The sequence below is a fragment of the Myotis brandtii genome, unplaced genomic scaffold (genome assembly GCF_000412655.1).
Source record: "Myotis brandtii unplaced genomic scaffold, ASM41265v1 scaffold154, whole genome shotgun sequence".
NCBI classification, from domain to species: Eukaryota; Metazoa; Chordata; class Mammalia; order Chiroptera; family Vespertilionidae; genus Myotis; species Myotis brandtii.
The window spans coordinates 5,661,378-5,684,834 of record NW_005355584.1 but is presented as its reverse complement, the minus strand read 5'-3'; the positions used below and the strand labels follow the sequence as shown (position 1 = coordinate 5,684,834).

The 23,457-nt window shown below is 44.7% G+C and overlaps 1 protein-coding gene across 1 annotated transcript in view; it reads left to right on the top strand.

Annotated features, from left to right (window-relative positions):
• The window catches only part of FBXO15 (F-box protein 15), a 44,975-nt gene that overhangs the window by 3,871 nt on the left and 17,647 nt on the right, over positions 1-23,457 (top strand). The window contains exons 2-8 of the mRNA XM_005861568.2: positions 4,550-4,660; positions 7,245-7,349; positions 10,310-10,552; positions 11,083-11,292; positions 11,905-12,031; positions 13,413-13,495; positions 14,576-14,718. Coding sequence (XP_005861630.1) covers positions 4,550-4,660; positions 7,245-7,349; positions 10,310-10,552; positions 11,083-11,292; positions 11,905-12,031; positions 13,413-13,495; positions 14,576-14,718 — 1,022 coding nt within the window. The remainder of the gene's footprint in view (positions 1-4,549; positions 4,661-7,244; positions 7,350-10,309; positions 10,553-11,082; positions 11,293-11,904; positions 12,032-13,412; positions 13,496-14,575; positions 14,719-23,457) is intronic.

The following is a 23,457-nucleotide window of genomic DNA, read 5'->3' as shown; positions in this document are numbered from 1 at the left end:
AAAAAAATATTATAAGTATTACAAAGGGTATTACATATGTGTCCTTCCCCCCCCCTTGACAATCCCCTGCCCTCCCTTACCCCCCAGTGTCTTATGTCCATTGGTTTTGCTTATATGCATGCATACAAGTCCTTCGGTTGATCTCTTACTCCCCTCCCTTCTGCCCCCCAACCCTCTCTGGCCTTCCCGCTGCAGTTTGACAATCTGTTTGAGGCAGCTCTGCCTCTGTATCTATTATTGTTCAAAAGTTTATAATGGTCTCTATTATCCATGAATGAGTGAGATCATGTGGTATTTTTCCTTCATTGACTGGCTTATTTCACTTAGCATAATGCTCTCCAGTTCCATCCATGCTGTTGCAAATGGTAAGAGTTCCTTCTTTTTTACAGCAGCATAGTATTCCATCGTGTAGATGTACCACAGTTTTCTAATCCATTCATCTACTGATGGGCACTTAGGCTGTTTCCAAATCTTAGCTATGGTGAATTGTGCTGCTATGAACATAGGGGTGCATATATCCTTTCTGATTGGTGTTTTTGGTTTCTTGGGATATATTCCTAGAAGTGGGATCACAGGGTCAAATGGGAGTTCCATTTCCAGTTTTTTGAGGAAACTCCATACTGTCTTCCATAGTGGCTGCACCAGTCTGCATTCCCACCAGCAGTGCACAAGTGTTCCTTTTTCTCCACATCCTCTCCAGCACTTGTCGTTTGTTGATTTGTTGATGATAGCCATTCTGACAGGTGTGAGATGGTACCTCATTGTTGTTTTGATTTGCATCTCTCGGATGATTAGTGACTTTGAGCATGTTTTCATATGTCTCTTGGCTTTCTGAATGTCCTCTTTTGAAAGGTGTCTATTTAGGTCCTTTGCCCATTTTTTGATTGGATTGTTTATCTTCCTTTTGTTAAGTTGTATGAGTTCCCTATAAATGTTGGAGATTAGGCCCTTATCAGATATAATGTTGGCAAATATGTTCTCCCATGTAGTGGGCTTTCTTGTTGTTTTGTTGATGGTTTCTTTTGCTGTGCAGAAACTTTTTATTTTGATGTAGTCCCATTTGTTTATTTTCTCTTTAGTTTCCAATGCCCTAGGATCTGTATCGGTGAAGAAATTGCTTCGGCATATGTCTGAGATTTTGTTGCCTTTGGATTCTTCTAGTATTTTTATGGTTTCCGGTCGTATATTTAAGTCCTTTATCCATTTTGAGTTTATTTTTGTGTATGGTGTAAGTTGGTGGTCTAGTTTCATTTTCTTGCATGTATCTGTCCAATTTTCCCAACACCATTTATTGAAGAGACTACCTTGGCTCCATTGTATGTTCTTGCCTCCTTTGTCAAATATTAATTGAGCATATTGGTTCGGGCTGATTTCTGGGGTCTCTATTCTATTCCATTGATCTATATGTCTGTTCTTGTGCCAGTACCAGGCAGTTTTGAGAACAGTGGCTTTGTAATACAGCTTGATATCTGGTATTGAGATCCCACCTACTTTGTTCTTTCTCAGGATTGCTGCAGCTATTCGGGGTCTTTTTTTATTCCAGATGAATTTTTGGAGAGTTCGTTCTAGATCTGTGAAGTAGGTCTTTTGGCCTCTTTTGAATGAAGAAATCCGTAATGACAAGAAGCTTTTCAATTTATTAATTTATTAATGCTTTTAAATATATTTATTTTTATTAACCACAGAAGTATTCATTAAGTAAAAAATATTGTTAAAAAAATCTAGTGAGAGACATTTCTCAGTCTTCTATACAGCGTGTGTGTACAGACTTTATGGCACACCTTCGCACTTGGCGGGGAACTCCAAGAGATGGTGTTATTTGATGGAGGAGCAATAGAGGTTCTTCTCACTTGAAACTTAGGTGTCAGAAACTTTTGTCGACTGAAAGTATTTTATCTTTGAATATGTGATACAGGTCAGCATAGAACTTTGAAGAATAGTAAAGCACTTAAGAAATGCTTTCAATCATTTAAAAATGTACCATAATGTTTCACTTATATGTGGAATCTAAGAAAACAAATGAACAAAACAAAAAAAGACTCATGGAAAGAGAAACCAAAGTGGTGGTTACCAGAAGGGAGTGGGTGAGGGGATGAGTGAAGAAGGTGAAGGGTAATATTGTGATCAATTTGCATAGTGACAGGTGATTACTAGAGTTGGTGGATGATCACACTGTGAGGCATAAACATGTCAAATCACACCTGAAACTAATATTGTATGCCAACTATGCTTAAATTAAAAAATTTAAAAAAGTGTATAGTTTAAAAAATTGTATATTGTGTTGAATAATGTGCCTCACCCCCCAAATTTTGCCCACCCAGAGCCTCAAATGTGACTTTATTTGATATGAGGGGCTTTGCAGACGTAATTAGTTAAGATGAGGTCATGCTGGATTACAATAGGTCCTAAATCAAATATGTGTGATGTCCTTGTAAGAAGGTACGTGAGAAAACACACACACACACACACACACACACACACACACACACGGAAGATGGTCATGTACAGGTGTAGCAGAATTGGAGTAATGTTGCCACAGGCCAAAGGAACCACCAGAAGCTGGAATAGGCCAGGAAGGGTTCTTCTCTAGGACTTCGGAGGGAGCATGCCCTCCCAATACCTTGACTTTGGACTTTTGGTCTCTAGGACTGTGAGACAATATATTTCTGTTGTTTTAAGCCACCTACTTTGAGGTCCTTTGTTAAGGCGGCCTTAGGAAACTAATACAATTAGAAAATCGTATTTTACCTCTGACTACTGGTTTAGAGCCAGGGTAGTGGAGTTGAAACTTTTCTGCTGTGGAAATCTTTGCTGAAACGAAATTTTCAGCAGAGGTACAAAAATTTATGGCACAGGTGGAATTCTCTGATTAAAGGTGGAGCGGCATGGCTAAACTTTCCAGATTAGCATCTCCCTGCCTTCTGTCCCTCTGCTTTCTGTTCTGCAGACCACAGATGCAGAACCACCGCACCAGCCTAACTACTTCCTGTTTCCCCTGCGCGCACTGGTTAGAGGCCTAGGACTAAGGCACATGGAGCGCCTTTCCCTGGAGCTGGAATGGAGAGGCAGGGCAGTCAGCATTTTTTCCCTTGGTGAATTTGTTACCCTCTGGGATCTGGAAAGGATTCTGGAGGGTAACCCACCTCTCTTGAATTGGGTGCCAGCATGCAGATGATAGCTGATGTTTACTGAGGACTTGCCAGGTGCTGTTCAGAAGCACACGGGCAAGGCCAGGTGATCTGCGTGCTTGCTGATGTGTACATCTCAAGTGTTGTCTCCATATTCAGCATCAGGCTACGCTGAGTCCCTGGGTGATGCCCTCCCCGTGCGTCCTAAGTGCTGCTTGTGCTGGGGGTTGAGGCCTTACTCTGTTCACGCCTGTCCATGTGGATTCCATCCTTCAGCTTCCACAGACATTGTCGACCTTCTTTCTGAGTTCTTGTGATCCCTCTTTTTGCCCCCAATTATTGCCCATGTCCTCTTTGAACGATAGTCCAAATATATCCAGGCAACCTGCTTGGTGGAAGGAACTGATGTTGGTTAAACTGTTGGTGAGCTGGTGAACAAAGCACAGACTCAGAGTGATGATGCGGATGAACTGAGCATACGGGTAAGTACGCTCCAGGCCTCTGTCCTTTCCTAACGAGCAGGCTGGGCTGGGGGTGGGTCAGAAGCTGGTGTGCATGTGGTAAAGCAGCCACTTCTAAATCTTTCCAAGAGAAACAGCCTATTCGCAGGGAGCGGCCTCTGCCAGCTGCTGCCTAGAAACAGGAGGCCGTGGGCTCGGGGACTTTCTGGGCTTTTCAGATCCCTGCCCAGCTGCCACTGAGTACCACTGCTTTTGAGGACTGATTTTAATAAAAAAAAAATATTTTTGGAACTTCTGAAAAGGACTAATTGCATAAAATATTATACCCTACTTCATCAAATCTTAAAAGCCATTGAGGGTAAAGTTCACTATTATTTTACATACCACTAAAATAATAAAAAAATGGCCAATGAAGGTATATTCCATTGCATGGGAGGGGTTAAAGTGTGAAAACATTTGTGGGTGAGTGTGTGGTGCTTCTGCGACCGTGACTGCCAAAGCTGCAGAGGGAACCGGTCATCGCCCCTCACAGGCCCGCGGAGCTGTGGCTCCTGTTGGTGTTGGCAGGTCTGGCGCACAAATCTAATGCTCCTTTCCTTTATCAGGTTCTGTTGTTGTATTATTGAAATTGGACAGCTAGTACATTTTATCTCTTTCCTTTTTATTTCCACTGAGTACATTTTATAGAACCTCTTTGCCGCTGGCAGCCTGTAAGGAGAGTGAGTGTGAGATGTTAGTTTTAGGAGCCGTCAGACTAAGTCCAGTTTTCAGGCTCCTGACTCAGGACTCAGGTTGTCTTCAAGCCCCCCCCCCCTCCCCCGCCCCTCCCGCTTTCTTCGCAGAGATGAAGTTTCACAGTCAGTAATATTTGGAGCTTAGGAATCCGTTAAAATGCTGTTGTGGGGAATGGGCAGTTCACTTTGCATTGTGGTGATTTGAATTTTCCATGTTTACTTTCAGGAAGGGGCCAGGTGTCCAGTCCGCTGCAGCCAGTACCCCTCTGAGGAAGCATGCCCCGTGCGAGAGGCACCGCAGGAGGACCTCCTCTCACTGCCCTGTGCGTCTGGACAGGTGAGGAGGAGTCGTCTGCCACTTTTTTGGGAGGCTATCGGGATGGAGTTATTAGAGCAAGTTATAAGCTGCATACACCAAGCTGTTATTCTGAGCTCTCTAACAATAGAACTGTGTAGGAAGAATATAACCCAGAGAGTTTGATATGAGTCAGCAGCCTGTCTCCACCACCATTATTAGACTAGTTCTATGAAGCTAAACTTCTAAAAGTGATAAGTTGATTTAATTTTCCTTTTAAAAAATATTTTCGGAACTTCTGAAAAGAAAGCCTGTTCTTTAAAATTATTCACTTTCCAATTGCTATAGACCCTTGAAAAAGAAGAAGATTAAAGTGTCTTCCTCTAACTCACAGGTGGGGAATGTTTGGCCCGAGGACTGTATAAGGCCCACGAAATCATTTGGTCTGGCCCTGTCAAGGCATTAGGAGTGAGTTAATTGAATGTTTGACCAAATATAGGAGGGTAATTTTTAAGTTGATAATTTTGTATGTCCTGCAAATGATGTTATAAATATCCAGCCCTGGCTGGTTTGGCTCAGCAGATAGAGTGTCAGCCTGTGGACGGAAGGGTCCCGGGTTCGATTCCGGTCAAGGGCACATGCCTGGGTCGAAGGCTCGATCCCCATTAGGGGGCGTGCAGGAGGCAGCCAATCCATGATTCTTTCTCATTGATGATGTTTCTATCTATCTCCCTCCCTCTCCCTTCCTCTCTGAAATCAATAAAAATGTATTTAAAAAAATAAAAATAAATATCCAAATGTGTCTTGGCAGAAAAAAGGTTCCGTACCCCTGCTCTAAATGTTCAGGAAGTCTCTGAATTTTTTAGCTTTCAGGATTTTGGGAACCCATTTTGCCACAGCAGGATTCTATACTGTGGCCTCAGCAACGAGATCTGTGGACCTTTTTTTTAAAATTGCAATTTGAAATTGATGCTGAGATGCCTGTGGATTCATGCTGTTCTGAGATTTATGGAGTGCTAGCTATATGCTAAGTGTAGTGTGGAGCCCTGAAGGCTTGGAATTATCACAGACATTTTACAGTGGAGGGAGTGAAGCTCACATAGTCTACAAATGACAGAATTCAGATTAAAACATAAGTTGTCTGATTTCAAGTTTTTGGTTGTTAGTACTATTATCATAACTAGCTCACTAACAGGGTTCATACTTTTAGTGTGTTTTTAAAAAGAAATGAAAAGCCAAAAAGTAAAAAGCATTAAGGATATCAATTCCAGCTTCAAACCCTACACTCTGGGAATAGAATCTGTCATACTATATCTGATGTAGTAATAGAACAAAGATTCATTCAGTTACTCCTCTTTTCTCTGAGGATCTACCTCATTCTTTCCCAGTGTTATCAAAATTTTAGGAGGGATTGTTTCCCTATAAAACATTTGGAAACCTGGCTTTCATCATAATTTAAGTGTTTAAAATAGTTAAAATCATAATTAGAGAGTATGGGCAAGCCCTTTTAAACTGGCCAGAGGGTTTTGCTCCTCCAATCCTTTATCCCAAGACACCCCCTGCCCATCTTCCAGTCCAGTACAATCTCCTGTAGCTCCCTTTGCCAAAGGTCACGGCCAGTGCTTTCTAGGCACTTACAGGGGTTTGTAGAACCCTAAGGTCATAGAAACACAGGGGATATTGAGGATGCATCTCAGTGTCATATTTACATGTCATATAAATATCTCAGTGTCATATTTACAGGACATATAAATGAAAAAGAAAAGGACACTTGAGAAAACCTTAGGGGGCTTGGTGTTTCCCTGAAGCCCAGAGCAAGCAGTTGCAAGCTGAGGACCTGCAGAGAAGGGGGATGCTCTATTCCAGCAGAGTTCAGTTGTAAATGCGTTGATATTTCCTATTTCACTTACAGTTTTTGTTTTGTTTTATTTATTTACTGGAGGCCCAGTGCACGAAATTCATGTACTCGGGGGTGGGGGGATGGGAGGGTGGGGAGAGGTGTCCCTCAGCCTGGCCTGTGCCTTCTCACAGTCTGGGAGCCCCACGATCAATCGCCCCGCAGAGGGAGGCCCCACCCACCCGCCACAGCCCCCTGGTTGGTGGCCTGGACCTCCCTCTGTGGAGACAAATTGCATCGCACCCACCTTGGCTGGCCTGTGCCAGTGGGTGTCATAGTGTGGTCATCCAGACGGTTGTTCAACTGTTCAGCCATTTGGTCGATTTGCATATTATGCTTTTGTTATTATAGATTTTTTTTGAGGAGTAGGAATTCTGTATTTTTCTTATTGATAGCTGAGCATCCATTCTGTTTCTTCTTTTATTTCCATTTATCTCTCCATGTAGTAATACTTTCATTGGGGAGATAGTGAAATCCTGCTGTGTGACCCAGTGTGGGAATGTGATAAAAAGGGCTGGGGAAATTAGCTCTTTGTACCTGGGGTCTTGGTGTTGGTGTCTGTCATAAGAATTGTACCAACCAGAGCATTTCCATGGAGAACATAACTGAAGGTGAGGAAGCGGGTGGCCTTGTGTGCAGGACGGGTCTGTTACCGCCTTCTCTGTGGAGGTGAACAGCCAGTAGTGTTCCAGGTACCACATCCACCTCTCTGATCTCCCGCCCTCTCAGCTTGCCTTCAGAAATCTTGCTGAAGATTCTGTCCTACCTGGATGCCACGACCCTGCTGTGCACAGGATGTGTGAACAGGCGCTTTTATCACCTGGCCAATGACAAGTAAGGAGAAAGGCAACTGTCTCTGTTATGTTTAGATGGAGGTCCTGAGAACTAGTAAGGCCGTTTTAACCAGTTTTTTAAAACTTAAAAAAATTAACTTCAAGAGTATTTTTGGGCATACTATTTCAGATGCTTTACATACTTGTATGATACTTTCAAAGATTTGCATTTCTGTGCTTAAGGAAGGATGATTCTTTGCATGAACTGAAAAAGCTCAACCCTGGTATTGGTGTGGCCATTGGAGCAGGTGGCGTTTGGTGTGCTGGCCAGGAGCACCTGCTGTGTCCCTAGAAGAACACAGACTTCCCACAGTTTCAGGCAGCATGGGCTGGGCCTGAGTGGTCCTGCCTGGGTTTGCAGGATGGTGGTAGTGTGCTGTGCTGGCCAGCAAGCAGATCCTGAATAAGGAAGAGGGAGGGGCCCTTCCCACTCTCTTGGAAGTTGTCCTTTAAAAATATGAGCTTCTGATGAAATTACTCTCACATATTTTTCTGTTCCAAAGGATAATCTTAATTGCATAAGTTGACTTACATTTATAAGTGTCATGGTCAGTCTTCATTAAAAGGATATATTAAGAATTGAATGGGTAAACAATAAATGTTTTTGGAAAGTTAAGGGTATTTTCTAAGCATTGCTTCTGAAGAGAGAACAGGAGCACATACTGTAGCCAGTTACACTGGTGACTCCTGGGGGACACGTTTGAAGGAGGTCTCCTTGGAGCCTGTAACATCCATGGGGCTGCCTCCCTGCCTCATGTGTCGAGCCCACAGCATGAGCAACAGTCTCCCCATGGTTCCCTGAAACACGGATCAGCTGCCTCTGCCTCATTACTCGGGGTTTTGTTTTCCAGTACTCTGGGAAACACTGACATTCAATTGGCCCCCTTTTCTGAACAACTCATTTGAAGGTTTGTGTCTGACTAGGAGTGAGATTAGATAAACAAGCTTTGGCCTCAAATTCTCCATAGCATTTTAATAGGATGGAGTGTTTGCAATCAAGAGGTGAATGTACTCGGTTTTGGAGACTGGTAAAAACATCTTAAATGTGATCTTTGTATTTTATAAATAATCAGTCTACACAATACTTTAATTCTAGAAGATGCTTTTATTCTCTTTAGGCTCCTCTGATGATAAATTGGGTAAGATAGCATGGGACAGTGGTCTATCCTATGAGTGTCAGGCATAGACATTGTCACTGGAGGTGTAAGAGGTCCACCCTCTGCCGAAGCCGGTTTGGCTCAGTGGATAGAGCGTCGGCCTGCGGACTGAAGGGTCCCAGGTTCGATTCTGGTCAAGGGCATGTACCTTGGTTGCGGGCACATTTCCGGTGGGAGATGTGCAGGAGGCAGCTGATCGATGTCTCTCTCATCGATGTTTCTAACTCTCTATCCCTCTCCCTTCCTCTCTGTAAAAAATCAATAAGATATATTTAAAAAAAAAAAAAGAGGTCCACCCTCTGCTTCCCCTATTTGTGCCAGTGTTTATTTTTGTAGGTGTGAGTGCCAGGGCAGGTACAAAATAGAGTCAAACTTATGAGTTGAAAACAAAAATACTTCAAGGCAAAAAGTTTGGCATGAAATGATTTTGTGGGGTGAGAAGTTACTTGAAAAGCCCCATCTAGAAAGAAGTGTCAGGGGGAGTCTGACTGTGTGAGTGTGTTGAGATATCCATGGAATGTCTTGATCCAGGAGGCGAGTTCCCAAGTCAGATGTCTGAGAAGTGCTTCTGTCTGCTGTGGTTGTCACTGAGTGCCCGAAGCAGTCACTCCCCTCTGGGCCCATGTGTCTCCCGCAGCCCTCCTGCCATCCAGGGTCTTCTGGTCTATAGGGGAATCGCCTTCTGCCCGCTGCCTCTTGGCCACTGGCCTTTTCATCCCTTTCTGCACTAAGTAGAATGTGGAGACATAAATCAGCAAATAATTACATTTATTGATGTGCATGTCACCTTTTACATTAAGAAATAGATTTTAACCTCTGTCTCAGTCTCCCCTAAGAGCAGTTTATTTCTCTTCTCTGAAGCAGAGCACTGGCTGGGAGAGAGGTGCCAGGCCTGGCTTTGGCCCCCACTAACAGCACTGCTCCTGTGGCTTCTCGTGGCCTCCAGTGGAGTTGGAGGACCACAGACTCTGGGTCACAGATGAATTTAAATTCCAGAGTTGCAGCTAATCAGTCCTCTGTATTTGGATCAGTTATTCCATTTCTTTGAGCGCCTTTTTGGTGTTATTGAAGAGGCCATGAAGCGGGGGCTGAGGGTGTGAGCTCGGGTGGAAGCTCTGTGGATTCAGTCCTGGTTCCACACTGACTCCCGTTCACAGACCCGGGCCAGATCCCTACTTGTCTGGGCCTCAGTTTCACTGTCTGTTTAATGGGGACGGTGGTTGCAGCTCTCCCATGGATTTTTTGTAAGGATGAAATGAATTTATGTACAGAGTGCTGAAGCAGTACTTACACATAGTGCTCTACAGTGGTAACTGTCATTGTTAGTTATCAGTACTCTCCACTTTCTCTGTGCAAGCAGCTCATATTCACTGCTGAAAATTAAGACTTAGAAAACAAAAAGAACATGCAGGACAGTTGGTGTTGATATTTCTGTGTCTGTATGTATATACACATCTCCTTTCTGTATACACTTCTTGCTATTTTTCCCTAGTCAATCTCCTCCTCAGTTATTGGTATAGGAAGGCCGTGGTGTGGATGATCCCAATGTCATGCACTCACTCATTTTAACCTAATCCCGGGAACAAGCTTTGCCTTCTATAAGAGTTTCTAGGGTTGGTGAACCTAGAATACTTATCTCAGACTTCAGTTCACCTCGACACGCAGAACTCTCAAGTGTTCAGCTGGACACATTGCTGGAATTAGATAAGTTAAAAATTATTGTGCATCTTCAAATTAATATATTACAAGAACAGGTAATGGCAGTGTTTTTTAGACTGTTTATTGCTTCCCTCTTTCCCCCCAGTTTTATTTGGATCAGAATCTATTCAACTGCCTTTTCACCTAAGAGATGTAACTGGAGAATTGATCCAGTAGAGAAGACAGTCGCGTCTATGAAGGCACTGTCAGTTGAGGACAAAGAAGCTGGATATTGGAAGAAGGAATATATCGCAAAACGGATAGCCTCTGTGAAAGCAGCTCTAGCTCAGGTCCTCAAACTTGTCAACCCCTACACAGGCCTCCCGGCCAAAACCAAGGAGGCCCTCAGGTACGCACGCTTCTCTTGCAGCAGGCGCCGCGCTTTCATGAGTGCTGCTGACCTTGAAGAAGAACGATGGTGTAAGCTCAGACGATCGTGTGCCTGGGACATATGTGCACTTTATATTGTGAAGACCTGTCTCTTGATATTTGTGTGTGTTTCTGTGCATGTATAAAATATATAGTATTTTCCTACTCCGTGCAAGTGGTCTCGAGTTTTTACGAAGAGCAGAAATAACCCAGTTCTATGCTCTGGTAAAGCAAGGGTATCTGAGGTATTTCTCCTGGGCAGGACCTTTATTTACTTATTTTATTACTTACCTATGTATCGCCAGTACTGAGAACACAGCTGTTCCTTAGCTGAGGAGAAAATGTTTAAAGGGAGAACTGTTGGGGCATGGAAAACTCACGTCGGGCACATTCTGAGAACTTTGACATTAGTGTTAGGGAAGTGGTTGCTTTAGAGATGATAAGTGAAATAGACTAGTATTTTTTTTTTTCAATGAGGCCAACATTGTTAGCTTGCTTTTATTTCTCCAGAATATCCGGTCTCGGTTGGGTAATCATATTGAAAGAAAAAAATGGGAAAGAACATGTCATGGAGCATGCTGACCTTTTCATAAACCACTCCTCTGTCATGGTCGTGTGGTATGGCAAAAATTGGCCCTGTCTGGCTACACTATCAACCTTAGACTTGTGCGGTGTGACGCCAGTCTTGATGGACTGGCATAAACCCCCCACCAAAAATGGGTAAGTACTAATTCAGCACAACTTTTGAGTGAGAACATCTTATATGGAAATACTGTTGGCATCACTTTGTAATTTAAAAACACCACCAGTGTATTTTAATTTGATTGTGCCCTAAAGACTTCTCTTTTATCCTGGGTCACTATAGGATAGGAAAAGAATAGGATTATCACAGTGTGATTAGATTCCTCTTCTCTTGGTTATCTAAAATGGTTAGGGAATGACATTGTAGTTAACAAAATTTCCTGGACGATAGAACACAATCAAGAATCCACTTGATTGTGGCCGTGTGCTGGGTGTGAGGGTGCTGGGTGAAGGCTTCTTCCTCTCCTCCCCTCCTTGATTCTTCAGCTTCTGCTGGGGCCAAGGAGCTGCCAGCAGGAGCCAGCGGGAGGGAAAGGAAAACATGGGTGGGGCAGAAATTTGGGTGTGGCCATTTTGCCTTTGATTTATAATGTTGTTTGTGTCCCTTGCTCCTCAACATGCCACTTATTAGCAATGTGCACATTATTAGCATGTTCTTCCAAAGCTGTTTTAGGTACACCAAAAACAGTCACAAACGGTGGACATGAGAGCTCACTTCTCTCTTTCCTTTCTTTGACATGCGTTGCAAAGACCTCGATGGCCTTCTCTAATTGCAAAGTACAGTCTGAGTAACTTAACTGACTCCACCTTGGTTGGCTGTGACAGATTCGTTAGGATCTTCCATCTGAACCCAGGCCTCCTGGTGGGGCTGTGGAAGGTAAGACTTGGGCAGCCTCGTGGGCTGTGACATCCCTCCCTCCCTCTCAACCCCACGTCCACTCGCATGGGTGGGACATCATGTGTGCAGTCCTTTCAGACTTCTCATGAGCTGCATTCCATTTTATTATCTTACCAGCTTCATTTTGTAGCAAATGGTCCTCGATTCCATGGAGGGTCCTTCCTATTCTCACAGATGATAGGCTACCTTTACTATCATGGGATGTCCTGTCCTCTCCAGGCAATCCATGTTCCTTTCTCTTTTTCTGGGTCCTTTCTTGTCAGTCTCTGTCTGTGCCTTTGGCCCGGGAGTCGCTCCCACATGTTCCTGACCCTGTGGATGTGGCAGTGAGTGCGTCTGCCCTCCAGGGAAAGGTGTAGGCTCTTTCCTCCCACCAGGCGAGGTTTCTTCATTCATCAGTCAGGCCAAAGGCCAGCTCCCTCCTCGGGGCTTGTTTTTGGGGCAGTCACTTCCATGAGAAGCATCTGTGCAATGTTCCCCTGTTCACCATGGGTTCCTCGGTGGCTTTGGCCCATGGATGTTTTAAGGTAGCAGTTCCTAAATTTTAATTCAGAGAACTTGGTGTGTGTTCGTGTAGGCAGACTCACCGGGACCGGACTTCAGTGTCTCTCTCTGCTACCTCTTTCTCTTCCCAACCTGCCTGGCTTCAGAGTCTCTCTCTCCCTGACTCTGGGCGAGGCGGTTGGGGGCAGGGCTGCAGTTTGCCTGACTGGAATCCACCTATCTCTGTGGGCCTGTGGAGTTACGGGGACTCTGGCTGATCCAATTGGCCTCTGTCTGGCCACTGGGTCACCTGCACCAGGCAGTGTCACCTGTGAGTTTGGGGAGGAATGGGTATCAGTTCCTTGTACAGTCCCATTTTCTGGGTCCCCAACCTGATGAATGAATGAGTGAAGAGCTGGAATCTAACTGTCCCCACTGGGTTTGTCTAGCCAAGCAGGTACTCGAGAGAGGAAGGCCATGCCAGGAACGTTAGGTATTTGTGGAATTGATCTCATGTTTGTGCAGTTCTTCCCGGAATAGTCTTTATTTTTGCAAAGAGCGTGAGACAACCTGGAACTAACAAGACCTGTTTCCACAGTTACCATGTGTAGTACAGTATTTTGCTATTTCACCAATATAAGGATGAGCCTCCTTTTACTGCACGCTCTGTGTGTCTGGGTGAGTCGTGGCCCTGCTGTCCATGTGACACATTCCTCTTACTAAGATGGTAGCACTAACAGTGCCTCAGCCCGAGGTCAGCTTACAGTTGAGGGTCTGCCTTTGTCTGCAAGGCGATGTGCTGTGAACTTCACCACGACCTTGGGAAAGATTAAAACATTTCAGCTGAAAAGTGCGTTCTTACTAATTAATGTTTCAGAGAGCGGAAGAGCTGGCGTTCGTCATGGCCAATCTGCACTTCCATCACCTCGTGGAGAAGAGCACGTTGGGCTCGGCCGCCCTGTACGTAACCGTCCATTGTGCATTTAGTTTTTGTAAAGTTAACACAAACAATTATAAGTTGATACATCTTAATATTCTGAGAATAGCTACAAAGATATTCTGTTCTTAATCAGCAGACACAAGCCCACAGGCATAATTACTGAGCTGTTACTGAGATAATTGGATTATTCATGAGTGCACATTTGCTTTATCTGTTCTGGGTTAAGGATTCTGTGCCTTGTAGAACATTATTTATAGGGCAGGTACCTACACTGCTGAAAGATGCAGTATGTCCTGGTGCCTCACACTGCACTAACGTGAGCTCTCATACCTTGGGAGGCTCGCAGACCCACGGTCTCTGGCTGAGTCCGGCCTGCAGGTGTTTGCTTGGTCTCTGCAATGTGGGCCTTTCAATGAATGTGAGGGTGTTCAGGTAGGGAACATGCTTTCCATTTCGCTACAGATGTCTCACTTCTAAATATTCCCTGAGAAGCTTTGAGTGCTCTTGTTACCTGTGTAGTACAGCTTCTTGTATTGAAGAATACTTTGCTCATTGTGGCTCTGGGTCTTCTGCCCAGGTCCCTAACCTGTGGGGCTGTTGTAGGTGTAGTCATAGGTGCGCAGGTGCTTTAACGCGGGGCAGTGAGCACAGTGCTGAGCCACTGAGGAGCGGAGTTGCTGCCCTGGGTGGTCTGTGAATCCCGGCGGAGCTCACATCTCTGCCTGTCTTTTTTAATGTGTGTTAATCCTCATCCAAGGATTATTTTCCCATTGATTTTTAGAGAGTGAACAGGAAGGGGAGAGACAGAGAGAGAAAAACATTGACATGAGAGAGAGAGACATCAGAGTGGCTGCCTCCTGCCCAGGACCCTTCAGTCCGTGGGCCGATGCTCTATCCATTGACCCAAACTGGCTAGGGCTCTGCCTGCTTTTATAGAAGTTGGTAGGAGGAGCAGGGGGCATGGAGTTCCTGGTGTTGGAGGTTATTGGGGTTCCTGCAGGGGATTGATAGGGCTGGTGCTTTGAATGTATGCTAGCTTTTTAAAGAGTATTTTCTTTCTGGTATTGACAAATTCGTGTGTGTTTTGTTTTTCTTTTTAGCCCCTATGAGCTGCCTCCTCACATCCCCCTTTTGGATGACAGCCCTGAGTACGGGCTGCATGGCTACCAGCTCCACGTGGACTTACACAGCAGCGGGACCTTCTACCTGTGCAGCACATTTCGCAATCTCTTTACCAAGCAAGGTGACACTGAGTTTCTGTTGCAGTTTGAAATGAAAAGGTTGGGGAGTACATGGGACCCAGTTTTGTATCTGAGTTAAGAAGTGCCCTCCTACCTGGCCGCTTCGCCTTTCCAGACCCCTGTGTCACCCGAGGACTTGTGAAGGGCCCAGGCAGATCTGATCCCTTTAGCTCCGGCTCTGTCTCCACCTTCTTTCTCCTCTTCCTCCTGAACATCCTCCACTCATCTTGTGTGCTGGTACTTTCCTTATCGTTTGTCTCACCGCATTCCCTCTTTTCACTTCATTGAGACTTATTTTATGGCTCAGAATACAGATTATGTTGGCACATGCTCCACTTGTCCTGAGGGAGAATGTATGTTCTGGTTGGGTGGGGTGTCATCAGTGTCAGGATCAGGAAAAGGTGGTCGAGAGTGCTGAAGTCTACTGCGTCCTTGCTGATTTTCTGCCTGCTGGTCTTGCAGTCATGGAGAAAGGAATATTGAAACCTCCACGTATAATTGTGTATTTCTCATTGATGCTCTCTCCATTCTGGCTACTAGTACTTCTAGTCTGAAGCTCTGTTATTTCATTCATAGGCATTGAAGACTGTTATGTCCTCTTGACTGATGGGCCCTTTTATCATTTATGAGGCAACCTTCTTTATTCCAGGTGGTAGTTTTGTTGTGAAATCTATTCCACCTGATAAATACAAGCATTCCAGCTTTATTTTGACTAGTGCTAGTATGATGTGTTTTGCCTCCTTTAAACCCATTTATATCTATGCATTTGGTCACTGTGCTTCTTCAGTCCCTTATGATATATGGCAACCCATCCCACTTTTCATGCTATTTATTTGTTGAAGAAATGGAATCTATTATTTGTCTATACAATTTCTGCATTTTGGATGGTTGCTTCTAGTATTAACATGTTTCTCTAGCTGATAAGATTTAGGTTTTTCCTTTTTCTTTGGCAAGAATCCTTCATAGATGATGCTCTGTACTTCCTATTGAATTTATCAGAAGGATGTAGTATCTGCTTTTCTAAATATTAATTACATTAAGAACAATCAGTGGGTTCAGGGAATTCTCAGACTAGTCTTTTTATTATGACTTTCTCCATGATATTTACCAAATGGTTTACCAAGTAATGGGAACCTGTGTTCATTTACTTTTATTAGTGATTGTAAAATGATGATTCCCTGGTTGTAGTGTTCTTTCTATATTTATTAGCTAGGATTTTTCTGAAAGAAGAATTTTCTCTTATCAGCCATTTAGTTAACATGAAATATGTTAGTACAGGAAAGGCAGGGGACATGCTTGATTCTTTCTCCTTATTAATTTACAGAATAGTGAGTTAATGTTTCAGCAGTCTTCAAAGATAACTTGTAAGTTTTTTTTGGAGGTATTGTTAAAAAATGTCATTTATGTGTTTTAGTCTACTTGCACTCTTTATTCTTTTAATTATTACTGTGCTCTGCTCCTGTTTTTTTGTTTTTTTGTGTTTTGACATGGCTCCAGTCATCCTTGGCAGCTTGATTGCATTCTAATATGATAAGATTGCTCAGGCTTATCTCGTCTGTTTCCTGCCCAGACTGGAATGAGTAGATACCCTGGTTCCCTTTAGTTCATGCTACACTGTGTATTTAGAGACCATAGTCTGGATCCTAGAGCTGCATGGTACTCTGGGGTTTTCATTTATTTTAGGGTTTTCAATAGACAGAGCTAAGAAGTTTATCCTATATAATAAAGAGGCAATATGCAAATTGACCATCACTCCAAACACACAAGATGGCCGCCCCCATGTGGACACAAGATGGCCGGCAGAGGAGGGCTGTTGGGAGGGACCAGGCTTGAAAGGGAGGGCAGTTGTGGGCGATCAGGCCGGCAGGGGAGGGCAGTTGGGGGTGACCGGCCTGCAGGGGAGGACAGTTGGGAGGGACCCAGGCCTGCAGGGGAGGGTAGTTGAGAGGGACAAGGCCTGTAGGGGAGGGCAGTTGTGGGGGGGGCAGACCTGCAGGGGAGGGCAGTGGGGGGGACCAGGCCTGCAGGGGAGGGAAGTTAGGGGCAATCAGGCCAGCAGGGGAGCAGTTAGGTGTCGATCAGGCTGGCAAGGGAGTGGTTAGGGGGTGATCAGGCTGGCAGGCAGAAGTGGTTAGGGGCCATCAGGCAGGCAAGCAGGCAGGCAGGCGAGCAGTTGGGAGCCAGCAGTCCTGGATTGTGAGAGGGATGTCCGACTGCCTGTTTGTCAGACATCCCTTGAGGGGTCCCAGATTGGAGAGGGTGCAGGCTGGGCTGAGGGACACACTCCCCCCATGCATGAATTTCGTGCACTGGGCCTCTAGTAGATTTATAATGTGAAGAAATAAGTCATGCATTTACTTAAATTAAATATCTTAGAAGTTTTTAATGAACTTCTTAGATTATATATTTGCATATTTTTTCTTAGGCTGAAAGTCTTTTATAAACAACATCACAATATATAATAACTTCAAAAGAACAAAACCGATATTGCTAATAATGAACCTATTGAATACTCTCTAAATTAAGGATTTCCTTGTGGTCCTTCATGTACTTAAGATATCTATATATATAACAGCCTAAGTGACCATCCAACCCTTCAACCGTTTGACTGGTAGCTATGACATGCAATGACCACCAGGGAGCAGATACTCCGACCAGTAGCTATGACATGCACTGACCACTAGATGCTCAATGCAGGAGCTGCCAAGCTGAGGTGACTTGGCAGCTATGGTTCTTGAGTGATGCACCAGGAACTAGAGAGGAGGGAGTCCGATTTCAGGATGTGTCACCTGAGAACTGCCCTCTCACAGTCTGGGACCCCTCAGGGGATGTCCACAGGCCAGGCCGAGGGACCCTATCAGTGCACAAATCTGTGCACCAGGCCTCTAGTATTACACTAGAGATATAAAATTAAGTCACCTAAAGTAATCTTTCTCTGCTTTGGTGTGCTACCACTTTGATATGCAAGTAGTGATTTGTTTCAGTTGATTTTTTATTTTTCAAGATTGCTTTGCTATTTTTCTACATGAAAACAATTACCACATTTACATGGTTCCAAAGTTGAAAGTCTAAAACAAGGTGGTTCAGTGAGGTTTACGGGTACCTTTCCCCTTGACCCCTATTCTTTCCCTCCCTCCAGAGGTGACCCTTTATAGTCGTTTTTGGCTCATTCTTTAAATGTTTCTCTTTGAATACATAACGCTGTACACAAATATATTCATATTTTTCCCAGTTTTTAAAAAATGAAGCACGTTACTCCCTTTTAAGTTCCTTGCTTTCCCCCCAATTAATAATATATTCTGCAGATTATTCTTCAGCATGAGGGAGAGATCTTTCTTGTGCTCTTTTTAAACAGGTACATTGAGAATAAAATGAAACGGCTGTGTAGGGTTGTGTTGATTGTTTCTCTCCATGGTCCCCAGTCGTTGCTGTTACACATAGTGGTATAGGGACTGGCCTTGTTCACACTTCACTTCATAGTCTGCCAGCTTGCCTTGGGGAGCCTTTCTTAGAAATAGGATGCTAGGTCAAAGGGTGAATGCACATATATTCTTGAGAGACACTTGCAAATCCCCCTTGATAAGGTTGCAACATTTTGTATTCCCAACTTAATAGGGATATTATGTTAATAAAGTGTTTTATTCCTAAGTAAGTTTGTTCTAGGTTTTTAAAATATATTCTTACAAGTTAAGGTGTTTCTATTTCTAGATTAGTTGAAAAAAATTAAAAGAAATATTTCTGTTGATTTATAGAGAGAGAGGAAGGGAGAGGGAGAAAAAGAGAGAAATACAGATGTGAGAGCAGAACATCAATCGCCCACCAGGGATCAAGCCCTCAATCTCGGGCATGTGCCCCGACTGGGTAACTGAACAGGCAATCTTTCTGTTAATGCTAATAAACCTCTGGGAACATTAGATGTTGTTATGACACACAGGGTACTAAGTGAAATGAAGGACAATGGAAACCGAGATGGGGATAATTCACCTTTGTCTGCTGTCTTCACAGTAAAAACACATTTTCACCCTAAGAAGACTTTACAGGAGATTGAGGTGTGTTTCCTAGGCATGTGGTTCTATGGTCAGGAGTCAGCAGAGGGCGCTGTTGTCATCAGAGTCACTTCCAAGGTTAGAAAAGTACAACTGGAGTGTCTTCTGCAGTCTTTTGTGGTTTCATATGGCATATTTAGCAAACTCTGGCTCTGCCAGTGCAGTTGGGCATGACAGCACTTCATCCCTGTTTTTAAAGAACACTTTCTCTCTATCAAGGGGAAACAGGTTAGCATCATGTTTCTGGAATTGAGGTGGCACTGTCTATTGTTTGTCGCCAGTGAGCTGTGAGAAACCTGGCTGACTTCAAGGTGGCTGTCTGCAGGAAGTGGTGGGAAATCATTCATTAACAACCAGCTGTTGAATGCAGGGACTGTGCACAGTGAAGGGGGACAGATATGTGGCAGACACAGCCTGCCTGCCCTCCACAGGCCGGGGTAAGGGAGCCTGCTGAGCCAGGTTCCAGGCACCTGGGGAGGGGAAGTGACTCTCAGGATTCCTGGATGGTTCTGAGGAAAGGGGGGAACGGCGTCGATCTGACTCAGTGGGAGACACTCAGAGGCCAGCATCCCTGTGCCCGGTGCTGTCCTCGTCCACCTGAGCCTGTAGCTGAGGCTCTTGCCTTAGACTCCAGCATTGGTCTGGTGGGTTCAGTTCCCTGGCTGGGGACCACCTGCATGGCGTGTGTGTGTGTGTGTGTGTGTGTGTGTGTGTGTGTGTGTGTAGATCAGGTCCTCATTTCCTAACAGATCTCCTGACCACCTGGCAGTGTCCCCCTCAGCTGGCCACTGTGTCCAGGAGCAGGCTTTTCCTCCTCCGATGTTGAATAAAAAGGTTCCCTGTCCTTTCTTCTCTCCCCTAAGGTTCATTTGACTGTTTCTCCTTGCACCTTTGCTTAGTCCTCCCCCAAGACCTGGGGTGTTTTCTCTTTGTACTCCTATGTATTCTGCCACCTGACCAGTCATGGCTGCATTAAGAGTCTTTGTAGAAGGATCCCAATAATCTCTTTTCAAGGAGAATTTATGATCCCCAAACCTGCGCATTTTGCTAACTGCACTTTGTGTGTTGCCACTAAAATGAGGCTGAAAGGAAGTTTAGGTGAAGAAATATTTGAATTGAATTAATGAGAGGCAAGAGGGCGGGGAGGAGAAGCAGACAGGAAATGTTGAAGGAGGAATTTGTAAATGAAAACTAAGGGAAGCTTGCAAACACACCTGGCAGGGTTGTCTGTTTACATTTTGTTTTCTGTGCTTTCAGAAATGTGGATGGACTGTTGGCATTGGGTCCCCAAGACCAGCCCCTGACTCAGGATACAGTTGTGTCATTGGCTACAATTCACTACAGCAACAGGGCACTGGGCAAAATCAGTGAGGGAGAAGGTGCAGGGGCGATGGCAGAGGAAACTGGGTGAGCCCTCAGGAGCCCTCTTCCTGAGGACTCACACAGGATCTGCTTATTTCCCTAGAATGAGATGTGAGAACACATGTGACATGTTAGCTACCTGAGATGCTCATTGGAGACTCAGCCTGGCCCAGGGTTTTAAAATTTTTTTAAAAATTGATTTCAGAGAGGAAGGGAGAGGGAGAGAGAGATAGAAATATCAATGATGAGAAAGAACCATCAATTGGCTGCCTCTTGCATGCCTCCCACTGGGGATCAAGCCCATAACCTGGGCATGTGCCCTGACTGGGAATTGAACTGTGACCTCCTGGTTCATAAGTCAATGCTCAACCACTGAGCCACACAGGCCTGGCCTGGTCCAGTGTTTTTATGGGGGTTTGGTCATGTAAGCACCCTCTGCCTGGCACTACCAAACTTCCAGACTCCTGGAAGGAGAGACATTAAGCATAAACCACATTGTGGTACAAACTAGTCAGGTGCAGTGAGCCACACTTGCCACTTAGGAATGGATCCAAGTTCCCAGACACCAGCAAGGGCCACCCTGGCGAGCAGGCCTTTCTAAGGACAGGCAGCTTGGGCCTGCTGTGCGAACTCTTTTCTGCACAAGGCCCATGAACACACGGATGAGGGAATGGCACAGCCAGTGAAAGAGCAGGCAGGAAGCAGTCCAGTGCCTTTGAAGTGCAAATAGAGCTTGAAAAAGGGTGTGATCAGCAATGCCAAGTGCGAAGGAATGTGTATTTTTTGTCAAGCTAATGATTACCAATTCTCAGAAGCTGAAGGAAAAATGTGTTGCACAGTACAGTGTGCTTATTCTTGTCATCAGGACCAAGAGGAAGTGATGCCAAGAAGCCAAGGAAACAGAGTTTGAAGTAATAAAGTGAGCTAGTTCTGTCTTTTGACTTTTTATCTGCATTGCTATAAAAATGCATTTAACAGCTAATGTCTTACTATGTGGTTTGAGTTTCTGAATATATAGGAGTTATAAAGAAGCAAATAAAAATCACCCAAGGGCAACTGTTTATGTTGTTGTCCATTTTCAGATATGTACTTGTGGACCACATTGTGTAAACAGCTCACTTCTTCCCCTAGCAATTGCCTTGTGAGCAGTTTCCCATGTCACCTAATAGTCCTTGAAAATTTGATTTTGAAAAGTTGTATGACATTCCATTGTTTTGTTTTATCATGATTGATTGACCCGTTATCCTAATGTTGGGCGTTTAGGTCTCCATTTTTCATGATTATAGTGCTATTACCATGAGCATTACTTTGAAAAATCTTTGATGATTTGAGAGGTGAAAGGGACATCTGATTTAAATTTGCATGTCTTGAATTTTAGGTTGACTATTTAAAAAATTATTGACTTCAGCAGAGGTTTATGGGCTGCCATCAGCCGGCTGTTTAGGGGGCATCTTTGTAGGATCCAGCTTCAGTACTGCCTCTCATGGGTGTGTGTCCCTGGCCCTCAGTGTCCTTGCCTGCAGAAGGTGGTAATATCAGGACATTGCTTAACAAGATTCTTGGTGGATGAGGGTGATGTAGTAAGGGATGCCTCCAGGATGCTTCACATGTGTTGCTGCTGTTGTCCTGATTTTTACATTTCTTTAAAAAAAACTAGAGACCCAGTACGTTTGCTTCCGCTTGCCTCAGCTGGCTGCCCTGCCCATCCCCGCTCGTAGCTTGCACCCTGCCTTCCGCCATTCGTAGCTCTCCACAGCTAGTAGCTCTCTGCCACAAGTAGCTCGCGCCCTGCCCTGCCCACCGCGAGAGCCGCTGCTTGTTTGGGCATCATGACCACAGGTCTTTTATGATATAGATATTTTTATTGATTTTAGAGAAGAAGGGAGAGGGTGAGAGACATAGAAACACTTATCATAATAAAAGTGTGATATGCTAATTAGACTGGACAGCCGAACGGCCTTCAGGACATCATTCCAGACGTCCTTCCCGATGAAGCCGTGGCGGCAGGGGCCAAGGCAGAGGTGGTTAGGGCAAGCAAGGGGGCAGGAGAGCAGTTAGGGGTGATCAGGCAGGCCTACAGAGTGGTTAGGGGCGATCAGGCAGGCAGGCAAGTGTTTAGGGGTAATCAGACAGGCAGGCAGAGTGATTAGGGGTGATCAAGCAGGCAGGCAAGTGGTTAGGGGTGATCAGGCAGGCAGGCAGAGTAGTTAGGGACGATCAGGCAGGCAGGCAGAGGCGATTAGGGATGATCAGGCAGGCAGGTGAGCAGGTAGGGGAGATCAGGGAGGCAGGCAAGTGGTTAGGGGCGATCAGGCAGGCAGGCAGAGTGGGTAGAGGCAATCAGGCAGAGGCAGTTAGGGGCAATCAGGCTGGCAGGCAGAGGGGTTAGGGGTGATCAGGCAGGCAGGCAGAGAGGTTAGGAGCCAGTGGTCCCGGATTGTGAGAGGATGCAGATTGGGCTGAGGGACCGCCACCCATGCATGAATTTCATGCACCAGGCCTCTAGTCAATGATAAGAGAGAATCATTGATTGGCTGCCTCCTGCATGCCCCCTACTGGGGATTGAGCCTAAAACACGGGCATGTGCCCTGACTGGGAATAGAACCCATACCTCCTGGTTCATAGGTTGATGCTCAACCACTGAGCCATGTCGGTTGGGCTATATTTCTTTTCTTTTTTCCCCCTCCATGTTTCTTCTATTTTGTTGAATTTATTGGGGTGACATTGGTTAATACAATTATATAGGTTTCAGGTGTACAATTCTGTAATACATTATCTGTATATTGTATTATATGTTTACCACCCCAATTCAAGTCTCATTCCATCATCATTTATCCCCTCCTATACCCTCTTCTACCTTCTCCTACCCCCCTTCCTCTCTAGTAATCCCCATACTGCTGTGTCATGAGTTGTTTTTTTTCATAATACCTTCACCTTCTTAACCCAGCCCTGAAATCTCTTCCCCTCTGACAGTTGTCATTCTGTTCTCTGTATCTATGAGTCTGTTTCTATGTTGTTTGTTAGTTTATTTTGTTCATTAAATTCCACATATAAGTGAAATCTTATGGTATTTATCTTTCTTTGATTGGGTTATTTCACTTAATACTCTCCAGGTCTATCCATGCAGTTGCATAGGGTGATATTTCTTTCTTTTTTATAGCTGAGTAATATTCCATTGTGTAAATGTACTACAGCTTTTTTTATATACTCATCTCCTGATGGGCACTTCGCCTGTTTCCAGATCTTGGCTATCTATACTAATAAAATCCTAGGTGGCCCTCGTGCCCTCACATCATCACAAGATGGCCACCCCCATGTCATCACAAGATGGCC